We start from the raw sequence: 17,998 nt of genomic DNA, 5'->3' as shown, positions 1-17,998 counted from the left end.
TTGGCAGAAATCAATAAAATCACAGCTCTTTTTAAAAAGTTCTTCATGGGTCATGGCTGGGCCAAAATTTGTCTTTCTCTTCTCAAGCGATTCACTGCTTAAATGGAACTGCGGAAATTGATTTATTTTATTTTATTCTTTTTGTCCTTCCTCTCTCACTTCCGCTTATGAAAACACACACAGACACACTCCCACCCACCTTCTCACCCACTCACATTTAGACTCACACAAATGAAAAGAAAACTTTCTTTTCAGGATTCAGTATGTGTTGTGCTTGAATCACATGTTACTAAAATCACCACAAAGACACATGGCTATCTCCTCTGGTCCTCTTCATGGTGTGAATATCTATTCCATAGTCTTACTAAAACTGTTTAGCACCATTTATAAAAGCACATAGAGCATAAACAGACCTCACTGATAGCTGAAGCTTCACGAATGTTGCATCTTATCACTAGAATACCTTTGTTTTTGCTATATGTATTTCTGTTTGTAAATGTTGAAGGTCTGTACAACAGAAAAGATAGTAATGCTATTTGAATTTGACTGATTGGGAGATTTAAGTTGCTATTATTCCATTTATGGCCACAGTAACATGATAGACATTTTTTCACCAGCTGTCAAGCCTACAGCTTCGATCTTTGAATGCCTGGTTTCCTGGCAGTGTCTTTTTTCCTTTTTGTAAGGCTCAAGTGGTGTTTAAGTGTGGCTTGTACTGAAAGGCTTGATAAGTGTGGGCCTTTACACTTTTTGGTTTTCGAGTGTATTCTGAGGGATGTGTTTTCAAATGCGTAATCATGTTTATGGTATTGAAATTGTTGTTTATATAGAGTACAACAAATGTGGCATGTGGCAACGTGGCTTATGGGAAATCTGGTATTAATATTCAAAAACAACAGCAATAGCAGTGTGAGAGAAAAGACAAGCTTTTCTTCATAGTAATTACACCAAAATGTCACAGTTAATTTAGCAGTGTTTGATAGTCATACACGTAGCACCTTTAATGTCAATGGGAATAACCTGGTGAAATAAATCTGCCAACACTGTAAATTTCTTAGCTGAATAACGCTCTGAATAACTTCTCCTCCTAAATACAAATGTCTGTGTGTGTCTTTGCATGTGCACATGCCCCCTTGCTGTGTTTGTGTGTGTTCAGTTTGGCGTTTGGGAACTGTAATGGCCTAGCAGTGGTAGACTACTTGCAGAAAACCATCCTGTTGTGTATGTCGACGCTGGATCTGTATGGAGCTGCAGATCCCTACCAGCGCCTTACCCGCTCCCCCCGCAGGAACAGACAGTCCACCTCAGGTAGCACACACATACACACACCTCTGCCAGACACACACGCACGTACACAACTAACACTCACCGTGCAGCCACGCAATAAGGTGTCAATAATGTGGTCATTACATCCAGACTGTCATCTCTTTTCTATTCTCCTGTCCTCTCTCCCTCCATCTCTGCTGTCTTCTGTCTTCCTCTGTATCTTTTCCACTTTCTGAGGTTAGACTAATTTAACAGGCAAATCTGTCTCCATCTTTCATGAATAAACTGAAATCAATAATGAAGGTGGTTTAATTACATTTTCTGTATAATTGATCAATGCACAATGAACATAAGAATATTCATATTTAAAACTGTTATAACAGTATATAAGGTAGTCAGACCTCCACCAGCTACAGCATTAAAGCTTCTGTTATACAATAATGTGAACACAGCTTTCAACCGCTCCTTTTACAATATAAATGGTATTATTATACTGTAAAAGGAGTCATTCTGCATGATGACCGTGTTCACTTTTGATACTTAAGTATATCGTGGTAGTACCTCAGTTCTTTCACTGAATTGAAAATTAGCATTTTTACTCTGCAGTATTTCTTCTTTTACTTAAACTTCCACCACTGCCAACGTTTCACTGGTAATGTCAAATAGTCTAAAAGCTGTATCAGAGGCTTTGTTGCCCTGAGACGAACAAACATCTCAGGTAAACATCAAGCATACTGTATGTAAGTAATTGGAGTTGACAAGGAAATCTGGAGATATTATATAGCTATTTGCAAAAATACAGTCCATCAATAAGTAAACTCCAAAGTATAGGTGTCTGCATCAGCGCTGAAAAACCTGTGTCAGTACCACCTTATTTCTTTTTTCTCTTTGCTCTTTCTCTCTCACACAATAACATACAAAGGCCAACACACCCATCCCTCTCAGTATGCCTGTCACAGATCTGCACTATGATATGACGTGCATGTCAACAAGCTGCGTGTCATTCCACGTTGGCATTATTATGCATGTTGTCATTTGATTTCTCTTTCCTGTCTGTTCTTAGTCCTGCTTGAGCATAGATCTGTGGTCAAAAGCCACACGGGTCTCGTTGTACTTCCTGACCGCTGCCTCCCTTTTCTCTGCTACTGGTGATGGCCTCTTATTTACACTAACCTACTGCTAAGAAGTTCATCCCCACCGTACAGAAATTATTGTTAGTTATTTAATCCAAGTCTAAGCTCCAGGTTTGACAGCAGCTCCAGTGGTTTAATGTTGTAGATGTATACGGTCCTTCAAGCAATTGCAGGTACTGAGCTGTCTTATTAGATAATCGCCTCAGCTGCAGCTGAATATATTTTACAAGTTTTCAGGATTTGTGTGAAGGTGAATATCAGTATAGTAAATGGACAGAGGACTTTGGACTTTAGAACCACCAACTCCTTTCATTTTGCTGTTGCATCAATGCTTTTATTGATTACCACAGCACATACATTTACCAACTTCCTCTTTTGTAAAAGTCTTTATGCGTCAGGTCTTTAAAATCAATCTGGAGACGGAAGGGAAAATAAAAACAGGCAACTGTGCCCTTTTTTGTACCCCAGGTGGTGGTGTTAAGATCTCGAGCACTTGCTATGCTCGACTTAATATGATACCGAAGACAAAACTGTAAAAACACTGTCACAAGGCCAAGCGAAAAACAAGTACTCACCAAAGTGTTCCAACTTTTTAGATCATAGTCTTCTGTCCTTCCCACAACATTTTTAGCTGTTGTCACCACACGTGTATGTGCATACTATTTATATGTAAGTCAGATTTAGTGTATTAACTTCATAAAATGATGCTTTATTATTGATGATTTTAGGTGTCTTTGTCTAGTTACAGTGTAATGCACTATTAATATCAGGCTGAACATGTTCAGACAGCAGGCTTAGGGCAAAAAATATAATCCAAATTCAATTTAAACTAAGTATTTGATGCAACCAGAGATTCATTTTGATGCTGCTTTGTAAGTAATGACATGCTACCTGCTAAGACTGTAGTTACTTCTTGTGCAAATGACCAATCAAATCAGCATATGTGGGGTTTGCAGCAGTAGTGGGTATTTCTTGTCTGTCCTCCCCTGACACTAACTCGAGTGCTGCTTGCTCTCACTTTCTTTTCCACTCTAAGCCTGTGTGTTCTTCTCTCTCCCCCTTCCCTCCTTTTTCCTCCCCTTCCCTTCTACCGTCCTTAAACATCTTAACTCCATTCTTTCCCCATCCATCCTTCCTCTATCACTTTACCTTCACATTCTTTCCCTCCTTACCTTGTTTTTTTCTTTCTCCCTCTGTCCCACCCTACTTCACCCTCTCTGCCGTGTTTTTCTCTCATCACTATCTGCCCTAAATTTCGACTTACATCTCTCACTCTTTATTACCGCCCCACCACTCCTCCCTTCCCTCTCCTTTGGTGACTGTGGCTGCTGGTGTGGGCATGCGGGCCTGCCTGACAGAGTTTTGCATGCGTGGCCTGTCTAACTTTTATTCAGATTCAAAGAAAAGGATCCGTACATCCTACCAGAGTAAGTCGGGCCTTCCTAAAGGCTGGGGGAGTCTGTGTTTGTGTGGGGTGGACGGGGTGTACTGGGATGGGATGATGTGGACTAAAAGCACGGGGACAAACCGAAGAGATGACTGGGATGAACGTGGTTGTTTTTAAAATCTGCATTTTGTCATGTAAAAAAGAACTGCCCTATTCCAGTCATGTCAAACGGTATGTCCTTTGCAGAAAGAGAGCCATTCTTTTTAACTTGTTAAGTAAGGTCAGTTATAAACATTTTATGATCTGTGTGATGTATATTTTAACTGAAGCATAATGAATAAAGCCTTGTGTGTGCTTTTAGTTGATGATTGCAAAGGAATTCTTAATTTTAGACTACAATAAAGGTTTAATCAAAGCCCAGTGTCTTCAATCATTTGTAAAGCCAGTATAAATGACTGAAGGAAAAATTACTTTTACTGAAGACAAATAATTAAATTAATCAAAGATTTTTGAACTGTGACGACTCGGTGAAGCTGTTAATGAAGCCATAATGAACACTTGGTCAGACTTGAACAAGAACAAGAATTAGAAATTTCAGGAAGGAAGTAGGTATGACTTGTCATTCTGGCCTGTGCTTGGTGCATGTGATCAGATTTGATCAGATCCTGGTCAAATTTGTGTTTGTCCTGTTTTGCATTTTGACTGTATGTTCTACTTTATCATGAGATTTGCACTACATACTTTAGATGCCTTGTTATGGTCACTTTGACATTTTAATGCAATGATTGGAAATTCAAAATAAGAATGTATGTATGTAAATTGAACAGATTGTAGTGCAGGTCACATCAGGTTTCAGCCACTCCTGCTCCTGAGAGACAAAATGAGTCCTAACAAACACTGAAAGGTAAAAGCGATATAGAACATATCAGTAAAGACCTTCATTCCCACAAAATCACACCTTCACAAAGAATAATTGAATACTGGGAATTGATTATGCATCAAAGATTGTTGATTCTGCACTCTAGGCTTGTTTTTGGGGCTCTGCGTGGCTGGCATCAACTGAGTTTACTTCTGTCAAGTCTGTATAACTGATGTGGTGAAAATAATCTGACATATTGTGTGCCCTCTACTTTTTCTTCCCCTCGGCTACCTTTGGCTGCTGCAGGCCTTACTGAACTCTCTGACAACCAGCAGTCCATTGACATGGAGAGAAGCAAGTCGCCCACCTCAGGTAACCTGCTGACACACACAGACACACACACACACTCCCTGTTTGGGAATGAATTTTGTGAATGGCACTTTCAAGCTTTGCTGGAATGCCTTTGTTTTTAAGGGTGAGCTATACCTAAGTATGTAGCCTGTGGAAACCTCACCCATCACCAGAGCATCTTCCCCTGATGAAAATGGCAGCTGTTTAAACTGGAAATGTGATGTTTGAACGTATTACATTCATAGTTTTGAAAGAGTGTTGAAAACACCTTCAACAGAAAGTTGGTGAGAAAATGTAGTGTTGGTTTCGGAGCGTTTGATTGTGGTATTCTGTGGCCGATCTGATGCATTTTGTCACAGCTGTCAGCTGGGTTTCCTTTATTCTAATGGTGTTCATTGATTGTATATTTTCACAAAGGTGGGTCAGAGAGAAGACAACACTTTTGGTTTGCTCTACCTCTTTTTTTTTTTTTTTTTTATACCTCTCTCTTGGACCGATGAATAAGTCCTGTCACTGTTGTGAAGGTCCTGCAATTGCATATAAGTAGCCAGCAAGTCATGTTTAGATGAAAGACAAAGAAAGCAAAATGGATAAAGAGGAATGAAGCATATAATGTATTCTTTGTAGTTTGTAGATAATGTTATTTTCATAATTTTGTCAACTGCTTCAGGTTCACACTTTGGAGATATAGTCAAGTCAAGTCAACTTTATTTATATAGCCCAATATCGCAAATCAATTTGCCTCGAGTCTTTACAGTCTGCATAGCATAGGACAGCCAGGGGATAGAGAGAGAGAGAGATAAGTCTAGGACGGTTGATGATCCAGCACAGAGAGACAAAGGAGAGAGAGAGAAATAAGCACTCAGTGCGACAGTAGATATGATGGTGGAAATTTGAGATAAGCGGCATTATGAGAGGACGGTGGTTCATGATGAATATCATAGATCAGAAGAGAATATCAGAGGTTCCAGGGTACTGAGTAAAGGTTGGATGTAATGGATGAGATTTTAAGTCTTAAGATTGTTTATAGTATGTTGAGATCTGTGTGACTGCAAACTAAGAAACAGAAATGCATATTGGAGGGAGGGAGAGACGAGAACATTTCCCAGCAGGCGCTTTGGACACTTGGGAGCACTATCTCAGCAAATTCAGAACTTAAAGGTCAAATGGAGAGACTGTGCAAGTGCATAAATCTGTGCTTAACACGCTGCCAAGCAAGCATGTTGTGTCCTCAAGTCTCTATGTGGATTAAAAGGCTTTAGCTCTCAACGGGTTTTAAACAATTCATTTTAAACTGTTTAGTTTTATTGGTGATTTAGATTTCTTATATGTATAGATAATAGATACACTAAGCACTACCTGTGCAGTATTTGTCAAATGTTTTTTCCTTTTTTCAGTCCAGATATTTTTCTCAAATGTATGAAAATACGCACACTAACTGGTGTTTGTTTTACATAAAAACTGCAAGGTGTATGATGAGAGCCTGTTTCCATACTTGCCCTAACACAGTCACATATTTCTGCCATACTATGTGTCTCCCCTTTCTAATGTTTGTCTTTGCCTTGCTGGCCAGTTTGTGCTTTTCAGATTTTTAAGGAAAAGAAGAATCTACAATCTGAAATAGCATTCAATTCAAACCCGCCAACAGAAGAATAATCATTTCAGTCTTTGAAATACTTTGCAAGTTATGTAATGCAAGTTCTGGGAAAATGATCTTAAGGGGAAATCGAAGGATTCAAAATACTGTCTCCTTGGACTAAGCAGAGTTACAGTAAAAGTGTATGCCACAGCTTATCTTTCTGTAGCAAGATGTCATTAGTTGGTGATTAATTCTGCTTTTATCCTGAGGAGTATGTGAATGCTGGGGCACGAGAGTGGTGTCATTGTTTGCAAATAGTCTGATGTGTTTTACAGAATATAAAAGCTTTGGGGATTTCTTTCCAGCACTGAGGCACCTCATATGCCTCTGAAAAAACACATGACGGGGCTCAGGCCACCCAGGCCCATACTGTTTCCCACTTCCTGGCAGGCAATACACCACAGCTTAACCCCTGTCCTTACAGTGTTGAGCCCACTTGGCTCCATGATGCTTTGTGGGACTGTGCCCTCATGGGTCCCGTGGGTCCAAATCTTTGAATGACTCTTATTCCACTCCCTCACCTGGGACAGTGTCCATGGGAAATCATCCCAGAGTCACAAGGTAAAATAATGATTCCCCCCAATAACCTTGTTATTCCTGAAGGGAGTGGAGTGTGAGCTATCCATTAGGGCCTGGCAGCTCAGGCACCCAGGAGGAGCTTGGAATAGACCATATCTGTTCAGGATGCCTCCCAGCCGCCTCCCAGTGGAGGTGCTCTGGTGCATGACCAACTGGGAGGGGACCCTGGGGCAGACTAGGACACACTGGAGGGATTACATTATACCCTGTGGCCTGGGAATGTCTTTGGTTAACACAGGAAAATGTGGATGGTGTGGCAAAAGTGAAAGACATATGGTTTGCTTTGTTTAGCCTAATGCTACCACAGTCTGTGAAAATAAATGAACAGATGAAAATAGATGGATAGTTTCACAAAGTATATAGTAACTTTTGTTAATGTACACACCTGGCTGTGCTGCAGAAAGACAGTTAACAGCAGACTGTTATTGATGTTGTCCGTCAGGTTAACTTTTTAATTCTGCACAAACTGACAAATAAAATCTCTGTAATATTCCAACTGATGCTTATTTGCAGTAATAGCACACAAGTAGGCCTCTTGTTGCCCACTAGCATAGAAAGACCCATAGAATGCACTGTATCCACAGGAGGCTGAAAAGTGTGACTCAACAATGACTCAGAGATTTCCATCAGGAAGCAGCTGAATGTTTTGAAAGCCAAAAATCTCAGGACCTGATCGTGTTGACTGTTCTGCAGGACAGTGAGAGATGATGTTGCATGTTGCTTCATTGTCATCATCCCTTTTGGAGGTTTCTTCCATACATGAACAGGGTGTCCATGCTTTGTTCAGTGAATCTCTTTGAGACAGCTTTTACTGGCATTGACTGAGGGTTATACAAATACACTGGACCTGACTTGACTATTTGCTTCTGCTACAGATTTGTCCATGATGCAAATCTTTGTTAGAGCTCCAAAGTCACTTATTACCCTACCTTCGAGCAGCTTTTACATACAGTGTGATAATTAATTAAGTTAGACAACACGTTTTTCTGTTAAAGATTTTTATCCAGCAACTACACCCCCATGGTTTCCTCCATCAGTATTGTCCAGGTTATAGAAATTGGTGGCCTCGAAAGTCTGTCCTTTTTGTCTTTTTCTCACATTTGTACTCTCCAGCCTTGCCTTTGTGCCACTGAAGGAGAGCATCAGAACAGAATAACAAAACCAGGACAAGATGTACTTTGCTGTCTCGTCAGAGTCTTTCAGCATTGTGATGTGGACTAGGTCATGGTCATTCTGTCTCATTACAGGCCTGTCATTTGCTAATTAGGGAGATGAAATAAAGGAAGAATTACTGAGAGATTGATGAAAAGCTTAGGGACAGAGACAGCACGACACAGTGTGATCAAGTGCCTGATTCACTTTAACATTTACCCAGAGAGGAGAACAAAGGCAGATTGGTGGAACTGTGAGTACACTTTCAGAATCACAATCTGCAATCAAGATGGAAATGTTAACAATGGATAATTGTAGCAAAATTGCTGCTATTAATAGCAAAAAAAATTGTCAGCTTAAAAAAAATCTTAAATATTAATGCAAGAGTGAGGTGAAGTTCATTTCCACCGGTTCTGGCAGGAAACAAATTAGGAAGCACAGCTGTGCTCTGCTTGATAGGCAAAGAGTTCATGGTTTGTTTCCTCCTGCTGAATATCCACCTCCACCATTCTCTATGGCCATTAGAGGCTGTCTGGATGTCCCTGGCACACCAGGTGGGCTGTGTCTCTTCAAGGCCATATACAGACTGTGGACAGCTTATTAAGGAAGCCAGCCATCGTCCTGATTCACCCTGTGTGTCAATAACTGCAGGCGTCTCTCTTCCTCTCCTTCACACATCTTTCCTCCTCTTTTTTCCTGACCTTTTTCCTATCTTCCTTTTGTCATTAGGCCAAGTAATTGGCCCCTCTCCTGCCTAAAAGCTGTCTCCCTCCACATCCTTCCGCTGCCACCTTTTTTTAAGTCCTGAGGCCTGTTGTTTCGGGGTTGTATGTTACATTTCCTCTTGGAGCTACATGCCACGTGTGGCTGTAGCAAGACTTACTTGACTAGGTTTGACCAGGTAAGATGGACTAACAAGCTGTGATGCCAGTGATTGGTGCCTGAGCCGGCAGGATATATTTAGCAGTGATCACATCAGTGGAGAGAGGGAGGAGGCTATGGGTGAAACTTCACAGTGCGCTTAACTAATGCCACCTGCTCAACTCCGTGCAATTCAAAGTGGTTCGATAAACCTTAAAATAAGCCTTTTCAACTGAACCCTACAACTGCATTAAAACCTAGGCATTATATTACGACTCATAAGCCAATGTAGGTATAATGTTTCATGAATTATACGAACTTATATTGTAAATACATGGTTTATTACATGTGCATCATTAACAGTGCTGCTATACAGTGATAACTTATTGGGCCCTGTTTGTGAATTAGAATAAAAAATGTTGCAGTGTATTTCAAGTATGTCAGATTATATTTCCAAAGCTTTAGTTTGTAATGATTTGGCTGTAAGACCTTTAGACACAATACTCACCACATTAAGTTGTGGTGTGCAATCACAACTAGAATGTTGTGTCACACACCCACATACTAAGATGTTGCTCCTGTTGCCAACACTGGGAATGAACAGTTGAAGCTTTTTTTTTTGTAGTTGCATAAATTCATCATGTACGGGAACTGCACATTTTTGTATTCAAACTACTAATATAGAGAGATTTGAAAGACATTTGTAATAATGGATGTTGGAACTTATAAGACATTTCAGGTCACAGTGATGTGTGTAATAAAGCTGGAGGACTATTGGGTACAGTAGAATCACTTGGACTCCTGACTTAGAGGTTAGAAACACTGGACTAGTAGTTGTGGTGTTAAAACTAGTGATGATCGTGTAGTAGTGGTGGTAGTAGAGGTAGTGGTAGTAGTAGTTCTGTTGTTCTGTATCATATTGATGGTGGAACAGTGTTGTTCTAAATCTTCTTATTAACCCTTTTTGTTTTCATAACCTCTCAACTGTTTTCCTTCCTGTTACCTGCAAGTCTCTCCTTTCCCCAGCTCAGCCATTGTGTTTGTCTCTCCCCTGTTGCCCTGAAAAGTCTGTCTGTTCTGTTGGATCTCCTATTCCAGCTCATTACCCAACCTCCCTTCACAATGACCCACGCGTCCTGCCAGAGCCTGTGGCCAGTCTGAGAGCCAGCCACTGCAGTCCAGTCTTTTACTTATTGGACAATGGTAAGAGGAGGGGTGTCTCACAGATCTCAGCCTCTTCATGGACATCTGCTTGTGGTTTTTACTGTGTGGCAAGAATGCAACAAGGGAGGGAGACGAGATAATTGGGTTGTTTTTGGACAGGTTGGTTCGATGTTGCACCTTGCATGTTAATTCTGTTTCCACACTGTGAGCAACACTGTCAGCAAAACACTAGAGGCACATTCATATCTCACAGAGCTACAGAAATGTGGAACTTTGGTTAATTAATTTTATTTAATTTGTCTGCCTTGAAAAAAACTGGCTGTGGTAGAATTTCTGATGGTCAGCGAATGTCAAGAGCAATGCAGATCCTGTTAGCTTCCTTGTTTTTCCCCAACTTTCACAAAGAACAGATCTTAATCACAGGTGCAAAATGGATGAGAGATTGATAACAACCATTCAAAGCTTCACTGTTTCATTATAACCTCAATTTAAAAGACTGAAGGTCTAAAGAAAATACGTGAAGGATGTAGCACTGGCTACCAATGTGATATGAAATTATACACAGATGGCAATTGAGAAGAAGGTTGTCGTCCTTGTAGCTGCGCTGGCAACTCATACTGGTTGGTCAGCAGTTAGCAGTGACAAGGACTGCAGTGCATATAGACTTGGGAGAATTGGGAGAAAAACAGGGAAAATCACACAAATGTATTTATCACAACGTCACTTGGAATAATTTAAGATACAATAAATATGTTGGTAGGTGCAGTTCTATACACAAATACAATTAGACCTTCTCGCACAATGATGGGTCAGAAACAAAGTGGCCCACCAAGTTGCTTGCAGTGTAAACAAGCTGACAGGGACTGTGCTTCCAGCAGTATATTGTTTGTCAGTGCTTTGTCAATGTGTTCCATGCTTTTGTGCAGGCGACTGCTGGTGTTGCATTATGTCTTTGCCCCAGCTGCAGGGGGTAGACATTGTGATGTTTGTTGTATGTGCCAAATCTGGGCTTTGAACTTGGATCCTTCATCATTTGGCAGTGCTGCAAGACAGGCAGCTTGGGAAGAGGAAGGGGTTGTATTCCAGCTGGGTACTTCTCCTCCTCACATGTCAGTGCCTCTAGTGCCTCATTCTCTGTGACGTTAATCATTGTGCCTCCACTGGAACCGCATCTTTGTCACTAAAAGACAACATGCTACTTTCTCACAATCTCTGTCATTATTCCTTTCTGACTGTGTGTCAATAAACTCACATCTCATCTTGTAGTCATCTCAGTCTCATCTCTAACTAACTGCATGGTGCCCACTGTGTGGCCAGCTGCGGTGCTGATAAATATGACTTCAGCTTGCTTTGTACGTTTACCAGTGTTGTGGCATAACTAAGTCCAACAAGTCCCATTTTTTACTGCAGCATTCTGTACATTACTTTGATTTGGTCACATGAGGTTCCCTATGCAAACCTCAGGGAAAATCAAGGTCTTATTTTCAACTGTGCCTCAAAGGTGGGCAGAATCTGTTGGTTGATCTAACACTTTAGTCCAGACAAAAATATCTAACTATTGGATGGATTGCTGTGAAATTTTGTACATTCATGACCCTCAGTGGATAAAACAGACTTGTTGGTCCCCTGACTTTTCAAACACCACCATGAGGTTTACATTTGAGGTTTTAGTGAACTGTCTTTGCAGCTGTTTGATAAATTACCATATAATTTGGCGCAGTCATTCGTGTTCTAATCAGGATGCACCATCATCAGGTCCAAATATTAATTTGTCCAATACTTTGGTTAAAGACCTACCTGCAAAGCTAATTATATTCCCATCAGCCTCAGCTGTGCTTTGGTCTTAGTGCTAATGAGAAAATGTCGCCATGCTAACAAACTAAACTAAGATGATGAAATACTATACCTGCTAAATGAAAGTATGATAGTTAGTATTCTGGCATTAACACTTAACTCAAGCACACAGCTCAAAGAAGCGCCAGCATGGATGTACATTCTTAGTCTTGTTTACCTTTCAATCTAACATCTATCAAGGTTTTTTCATGATCTCAAAGGCATCTATTTTCTGCCCAAACTGGACAAGGATTCATCATCCCAGGCAGACAGTAGGCATCTGTGGAATCAGAAAACCACTTTTCAACGTGCAACACGCTGAATAGTGACTGAAAAAAGGACATTTTATTTTCGCCTTGATTTGCAAAGGGGACACCACATGACCAAATCACGCATTAGTGTATGGACTGCTTAGGTCACACATGACTAGTGTAATATAAACTGCAAGTGTTTCAGTATTGTCATGTAAAGATACCAACAAGACACAAGCATTGAGTAAAAGGTACTCCAATCGTGAAAAGAAAGCATGTCTGAATTATAGTACATAATATTATTAATCAACATAGATGTACAGTGGGGCAAAAAAGTATTTAGTCAGCCACCAATTGTGCAAGTTCTCCCACTTACAAAGATGAGAGAGGCCTGTAATTTTCATCATAGGTATACCTCAACTAAGAGAGACAAAATGAGAAGAAAAAATCCAGAAAATCAAATTTTTAAAGAATTTATTTGCAAATGGTGGAAAATAAGTATTTGGTCAATAACATAAGTTCATCTCAATACTTTGTTATATACCCTTTGTTGGCAATGACAGATGACGTTTTCTGTAAGTCTTCACAAGGTTTTCACACACTGTTGCTGGTATTTTGGCCCATTCCTCCATGCAGATCTCCTCTAGAGCAGTGATGTATTGGGGCTGTCGCTGGGCAACACGGACTTTCAACTCCCTCCAAAGATTTTCTATGGGGTTGAGATCTGGAGACTGGCTAGACCACTCCAGGACCTTGAAATGCTTCTTACGAAGCCACTCCTTCGTTGCCCGGGCGGTGTGTTTGGGATCATTGTCATGCTGAAAGACCCAGCCACGTTTCATCTTCAATGCCCTTGCTGATGGAAGGAGGTTTTCACTCAAAATCTCATGATGCATGGCCCCATTCATTCTTTCCTTTACACGGATCAGTCGTCCTGGTCCCTTTGCAGAAAAACAGCCCCAAAGCATGATGTTTCCACCCCCATGCTTCACAGTAGGTATGGTGTTCTTTGGATGCAACTCAGCATTCTTTCTCCTCCAAACACGACAAGTTGAATTTTTACCAAAAAGTTCTATTTTGGTTTCATCTGACCATATGACATTCTCCCAATCCTCTTCTGGATCATCCAAATGCTCTCTAGCAAACTTCAGACGGGCCTGGACATGTACTGGCTTAAGCAGGGGAACACGTCTGGCACTGCAGGATTTGAGTCCCTGGCGGCGTAGCGTGTTACTGATGGTAGCCTTTGTTACTTTGGTCCCAGCTCTCTGCAGGTCATTCACTAGGTCCCCCCGTGTGGTTCTGGGATTTTTGCTCACCGTTCTTGTGACCATTTTGACCCCACGGGGTGAGATCTTGCGTGGAGCCCCAGATCGAGGGAGATTATCAGTGGTCTTGTATGTCTTCCATTTTCTAATAATTGCTCCGACAGTTGATTTCTTCACACCAAGCTGCTTACCTATTGCAGATTCAGTCTTCCCAGCCTGGTGCAGGTCTACAATTTTGTTTCTGGTGTCCTTTGACAGCTCTTTGGTCTTGGCCTTGCTTGTTTGTAGGTGACCAAATACTTATTTTACCGAGGAATTTACCAATTAATTCATTAAAAATCAGACAATGTGATTTCCTGGATTCTTTCCCCCCATTCTGTCTCTCATAGTTGAAGTGTACCTATGATGAAAATTACAGGCCTCTCTCATCTTTTTAAGTGGGAGAACTTGCACAATTGGTGGCTGACTAAATACTTTTTTGCCCCACTGTAATACAAGTAGCTACAAAAAACACAGCAGTGAATGGTTACAAATGCAGTGTTTAGTCGGTTATTGTTTGTCATCATAATAAACAAGTGAAGTGTTAATGCAGCCACTGAGCTATTAAACAGGAGCATCTGTGTGTAACAGGGTTATAATGAGAATATTTTCTCTGTCATTGTATTCTTAACACTGCACATTTTACATGGCTGCAGCAGCATCTGGTCACCACAGTTTATTATGAAAAACACACACAAACACAGAGCTCATCTTTTATCTCATTAGCAACACTAATTTGAAAAAATGGAAACAGATAGAAGATAGAATGATAGAAAAAATTCAATTAAAGCACAATCACAGCCTAATATCCTCAGCAATAAAGCAAATATATTTTTCTCAAAATGACCTTTGATGACCTTTGGTCCTTAACAGCATAAGGAGTATAAATAGAATAAACTGTATTACATTAGAGTGGATTAAAAGGACCATTTCCTACAGTAAGCCCCATGCTGTCTGCTGTCCTCTTGTTCTTTACAGTACTCTATGGCAAACAGATCAAAGTCAACATTTTTGTCAAAGGAATCATCATTTTCCAAATCTAAAATCAGGGTTAGAATTTTAAAGTTCTGACTGTTTTCCTCTTGGTCATAAAATTTATCAAGCATCGTGCAAAAACCATCCTGTGTCGCCCACATGTCAAGTTAATCATTCAATGTAAAGAAACAATGAAATATTGCCTTCTTTTTGAGGGGGACACTGACTCATAACATCTCAAGTTCGACCTTTGCAGTTCTCTACTTACTGCAAAATGCTTGCAAAATGTTCTAACAAGTTATTTTGTTGCTTCCAGTGTCTAACTGTGATTTTTGTATTGACACCCTGTGGTGTCACCTTGTTTATTTGTGCCTCCATGTCAGACATCCCAGGCCTTAGAGAATCTGATTGTACAAGGACATTTACGCTAAACAAAGATCTTGTGCAAAACTGACATTTTTCAGTGCCTTCGCAGGGTTAGTCATGTTTTCAAGTTTGACATCCAGAGTAAATTGAATATGTTCTTTTTGCCTTGTTGCAGCCCAACAAGACAAAAATGAGTGGCAAGAAATACCATGTTCAGCGTGTGGATAACCTGGACTGTTAAGTTCACTGGACAAGTTTTTTACACTGGAAAAATTATAGGTGTCACTGAATTTGTAGAGATAGCGGGGGAACCTGGCCTGGTACAACAATAGAGCATGCATTTTCAAATATGCCTGCTGTGTGCAACTGCACCAATTTGCATGTTCTGGTTCTTTGTTTATTTGAGTGATTTCCATTTCGTTTGGTTTGAGGGGATTTTTTGTACTTTTATTTGTCATTATTTGACTTAGATTGCAACGATTTTTATTTTTTTATTTGTTTTATGTTTTTTTAATTTGAAGGGATTAACTGGTACTTTGTTTCCTATTCTTTTGTTTCAGTTAAGGGACCCGGCAGAAAGTTAAGTCTGCCAACAGATCTTAAGACTGATCTTGGTACGGTAGGCGAAAGCCAGCAGTTTTCACTTAATTTCCTTTGAGCCGTTTAGTTTCTACTTTTGTCATGTTTTCTAGGCTTTTATGTTGCTTAAAGTTTTTATTTCACTCAAACTTTCCTCTTTCAGTTTCTTTGTCACTCTCTACTCTTGTTCAACCAGCCCATGAGACTGTCCGGCTGAAGTGTTTGTCCATTTTGCCCCTTAATGTATTTTGATTTGATTTAACTCTTCTGTATTTGTTCCTTCTACATTTTGCAAGTGTTTATAAAGGTGATTTGTAACTCATACCCATATTTAAATTTGAGGTTTTCTATTGCTTTATCATGATTGGACCATCATCTGATGTTACACAACCTTTCCTCCATTGGCAGCCTTGCTCTAAGTGATTAGATCACTCGCTACCACTCATTGTAACTGGATAATTTCTCTCTTAAACAGTCTTTTCTCCATTCTGACTTGATCATCTGCATTACAGATACTGAACGTTCCCCCCTTACATCTCTAACTGCTGTATACACATCACAGTCTCAGGTCTCCCTTTGCTCTGCTTCTGCAGTGTCACACATGCTGTCGCCTTTAAAAACTTCTGCTTCTCAACGCAAAATGTGCCAGTGCTTACTTGTTCGTATGACTTGTCTCACTGATTAACCTTTCTTTGTCTGACAGGTATCAAAAAGCTTTTATTTTGTCAAACTTGTATTGTATTTAATTGAAGCAATAGTGAGAACATTAACCCAAACCTGAAAATTAAACTTCAACTTGGTTGCTTCATCACACATTTAGCACGATCAAAAATAGAACATTTTAAGCTCATTAAATTTGCCTTGAGGTATAAACATGCCCCTGAAGTGTCAGTAGGATGTCTGTTGTCAGTAAATGGGGAAGTACATATTAATTAGTCCGTTAAGTTGTTAATTGCTACAGTCTGAACCTCCACAGCTTTGGGTTACGACAACAAAATATTTTGTCAGAACAGTTTGTTACAGAGAGCATTACACTGATTTGTGTGTGCATTGATTTGTGTGTGTTTGTGTGCGGATGTGTTTATATATATATGTGTGTGTGTGTGTGTGTGTGTGTGTGTGTGTGCGTGTGCGTGTGCGTGCATTCTTGATGGATGAGCACAGTAATCCGTGCTGTGGGGGGAATGTGCGAAGGTACAGTGTCATTCTCGCTGCCATGTAGAACATTTTAGGGCAAACAACTGATTAACAGTAAAAAAAAAAAAACATTAAGACCGATACACAGTGGTGTCATCATATGGCTCTGGTATTGTTGGCCCAATATCACCTGCAATCTCTGCATTGCCTCTCCCCGTTCTGCTGCTTAACTGGATGAGTGTTGCACGCGGAGTGGATGCCACCCCGGAGTTTTTCATGTTCATTTTGAAACTGAATCATTTGTGCACCAGCTGGCTGAACAGGAGACTTGGATTTGATATGACGGACATATGATCAGTGCCAAATTTAGATGACAGCGACAAGAGAGCATTGTGTGGTGTTTTTACTAATTAGCACACTGCTAATTATGGTCATGCTTCAAGAGTCTCTACATCGGAGAATTTCAAAGAGGGAAGGCAACAAAAATAGTGAACGGTCCAATCAGACCCTCCTGTCAACCCCAAATTGGTTTTACTGCCACAGGATGTCAATAAAGAAAAGGGCACTGTTTTATTTACTCGTCTCTCAAGACAAGTGAGAATGAGAGTACTCAGGCGTAGGTATCATGAAGCTGTTAATTATGGCTGTCTTGTCAGCTTTTTTGTCTCGCCGTCTATACTGCAGGCAACAAAGAACCGCAGCGTGCACCCAATCCACACAATCCTGCTTTGCTTTTCTTTGTCTCATTAATAAGGTTTGGCTTTAACAAATTATTTTGCCCACACACCAAAGCACTATACATTAAGGACAAAGTCTCTAACAAACTCAGTCCCTAAGGGGAGGCCATGTAAGTATGCGGTATATACCATCATCTGTAGCTGATTTTGTGGCCCAACCAACATTAATGGGGTAGTAATTTGCATTGCAGTATAAAAGCCATCATTAGATTTTTTTCTGCTGAGAACAACAATTTCTGACATTTTAAAAAAAGAAAAAAGAAAAACAAAAGTGGAGATAAAACAAGCCTGTTTTTTTTTTTCGTGTGTTTTTTTTTTTTTCTTTTCATATCTCTTTCCTGGCACAGATTGGATGAAACTGCACTCACAAACTGCCTCTACATTTTCCTCTCTCTTCTATGGCCCCAGCATCTCTTTCTCCT

General features: G+C 40.2%; 1 protein-coding gene across 1 annotated transcript in view; it reads left to right on the top strand.

Moving 5' to 3' along the window:
• Positions 1–17,998, top strand: part of stxbp5l (syntaxin binding protein 5L) — a 115,596-nt gene that overhangs the window by 84,733 nt on the left and 12,865 nt on the right. The window contains exons 18-22 of the mRNA XM_070838039.1: positions 1,157–1,308; positions 3,758–3,826; positions 4,952–5,017; positions 10,326–10,430; positions 15,684–15,737. Of these exons, the coding sequence (XP_070694140.1) occupies positions 1,157–1,308; positions 3,758–3,826; positions 4,952–5,017; positions 10,326–10,430; positions 15,684–15,737 (446 nt within the window). The remainder of the gene's footprint in view (positions 1–1,156; positions 1,309–3,757; positions 3,827–4,951; positions 5,018–10,325; positions 10,431–15,683; positions 15,738–17,998) is intronic.

This window comes from Pempheris klunzingeri, chromosome 10 (assembly GCF_042242105.1).
Source record: "Pempheris klunzingeri isolate RE-2024b chromosome 10, fPemKlu1.hap1, whole genome shotgun sequence".
Classification (NCBI taxonomy): domain Eukaryota; kingdom Metazoa; phylum Chordata; class Actinopteri; order Acropomatiformes; family Pempheridae; genus Pempheris; species Pempheris klunzingeri.
This window is presented reverse-complemented; position numbering and strand designations above follow the sequence as displayed.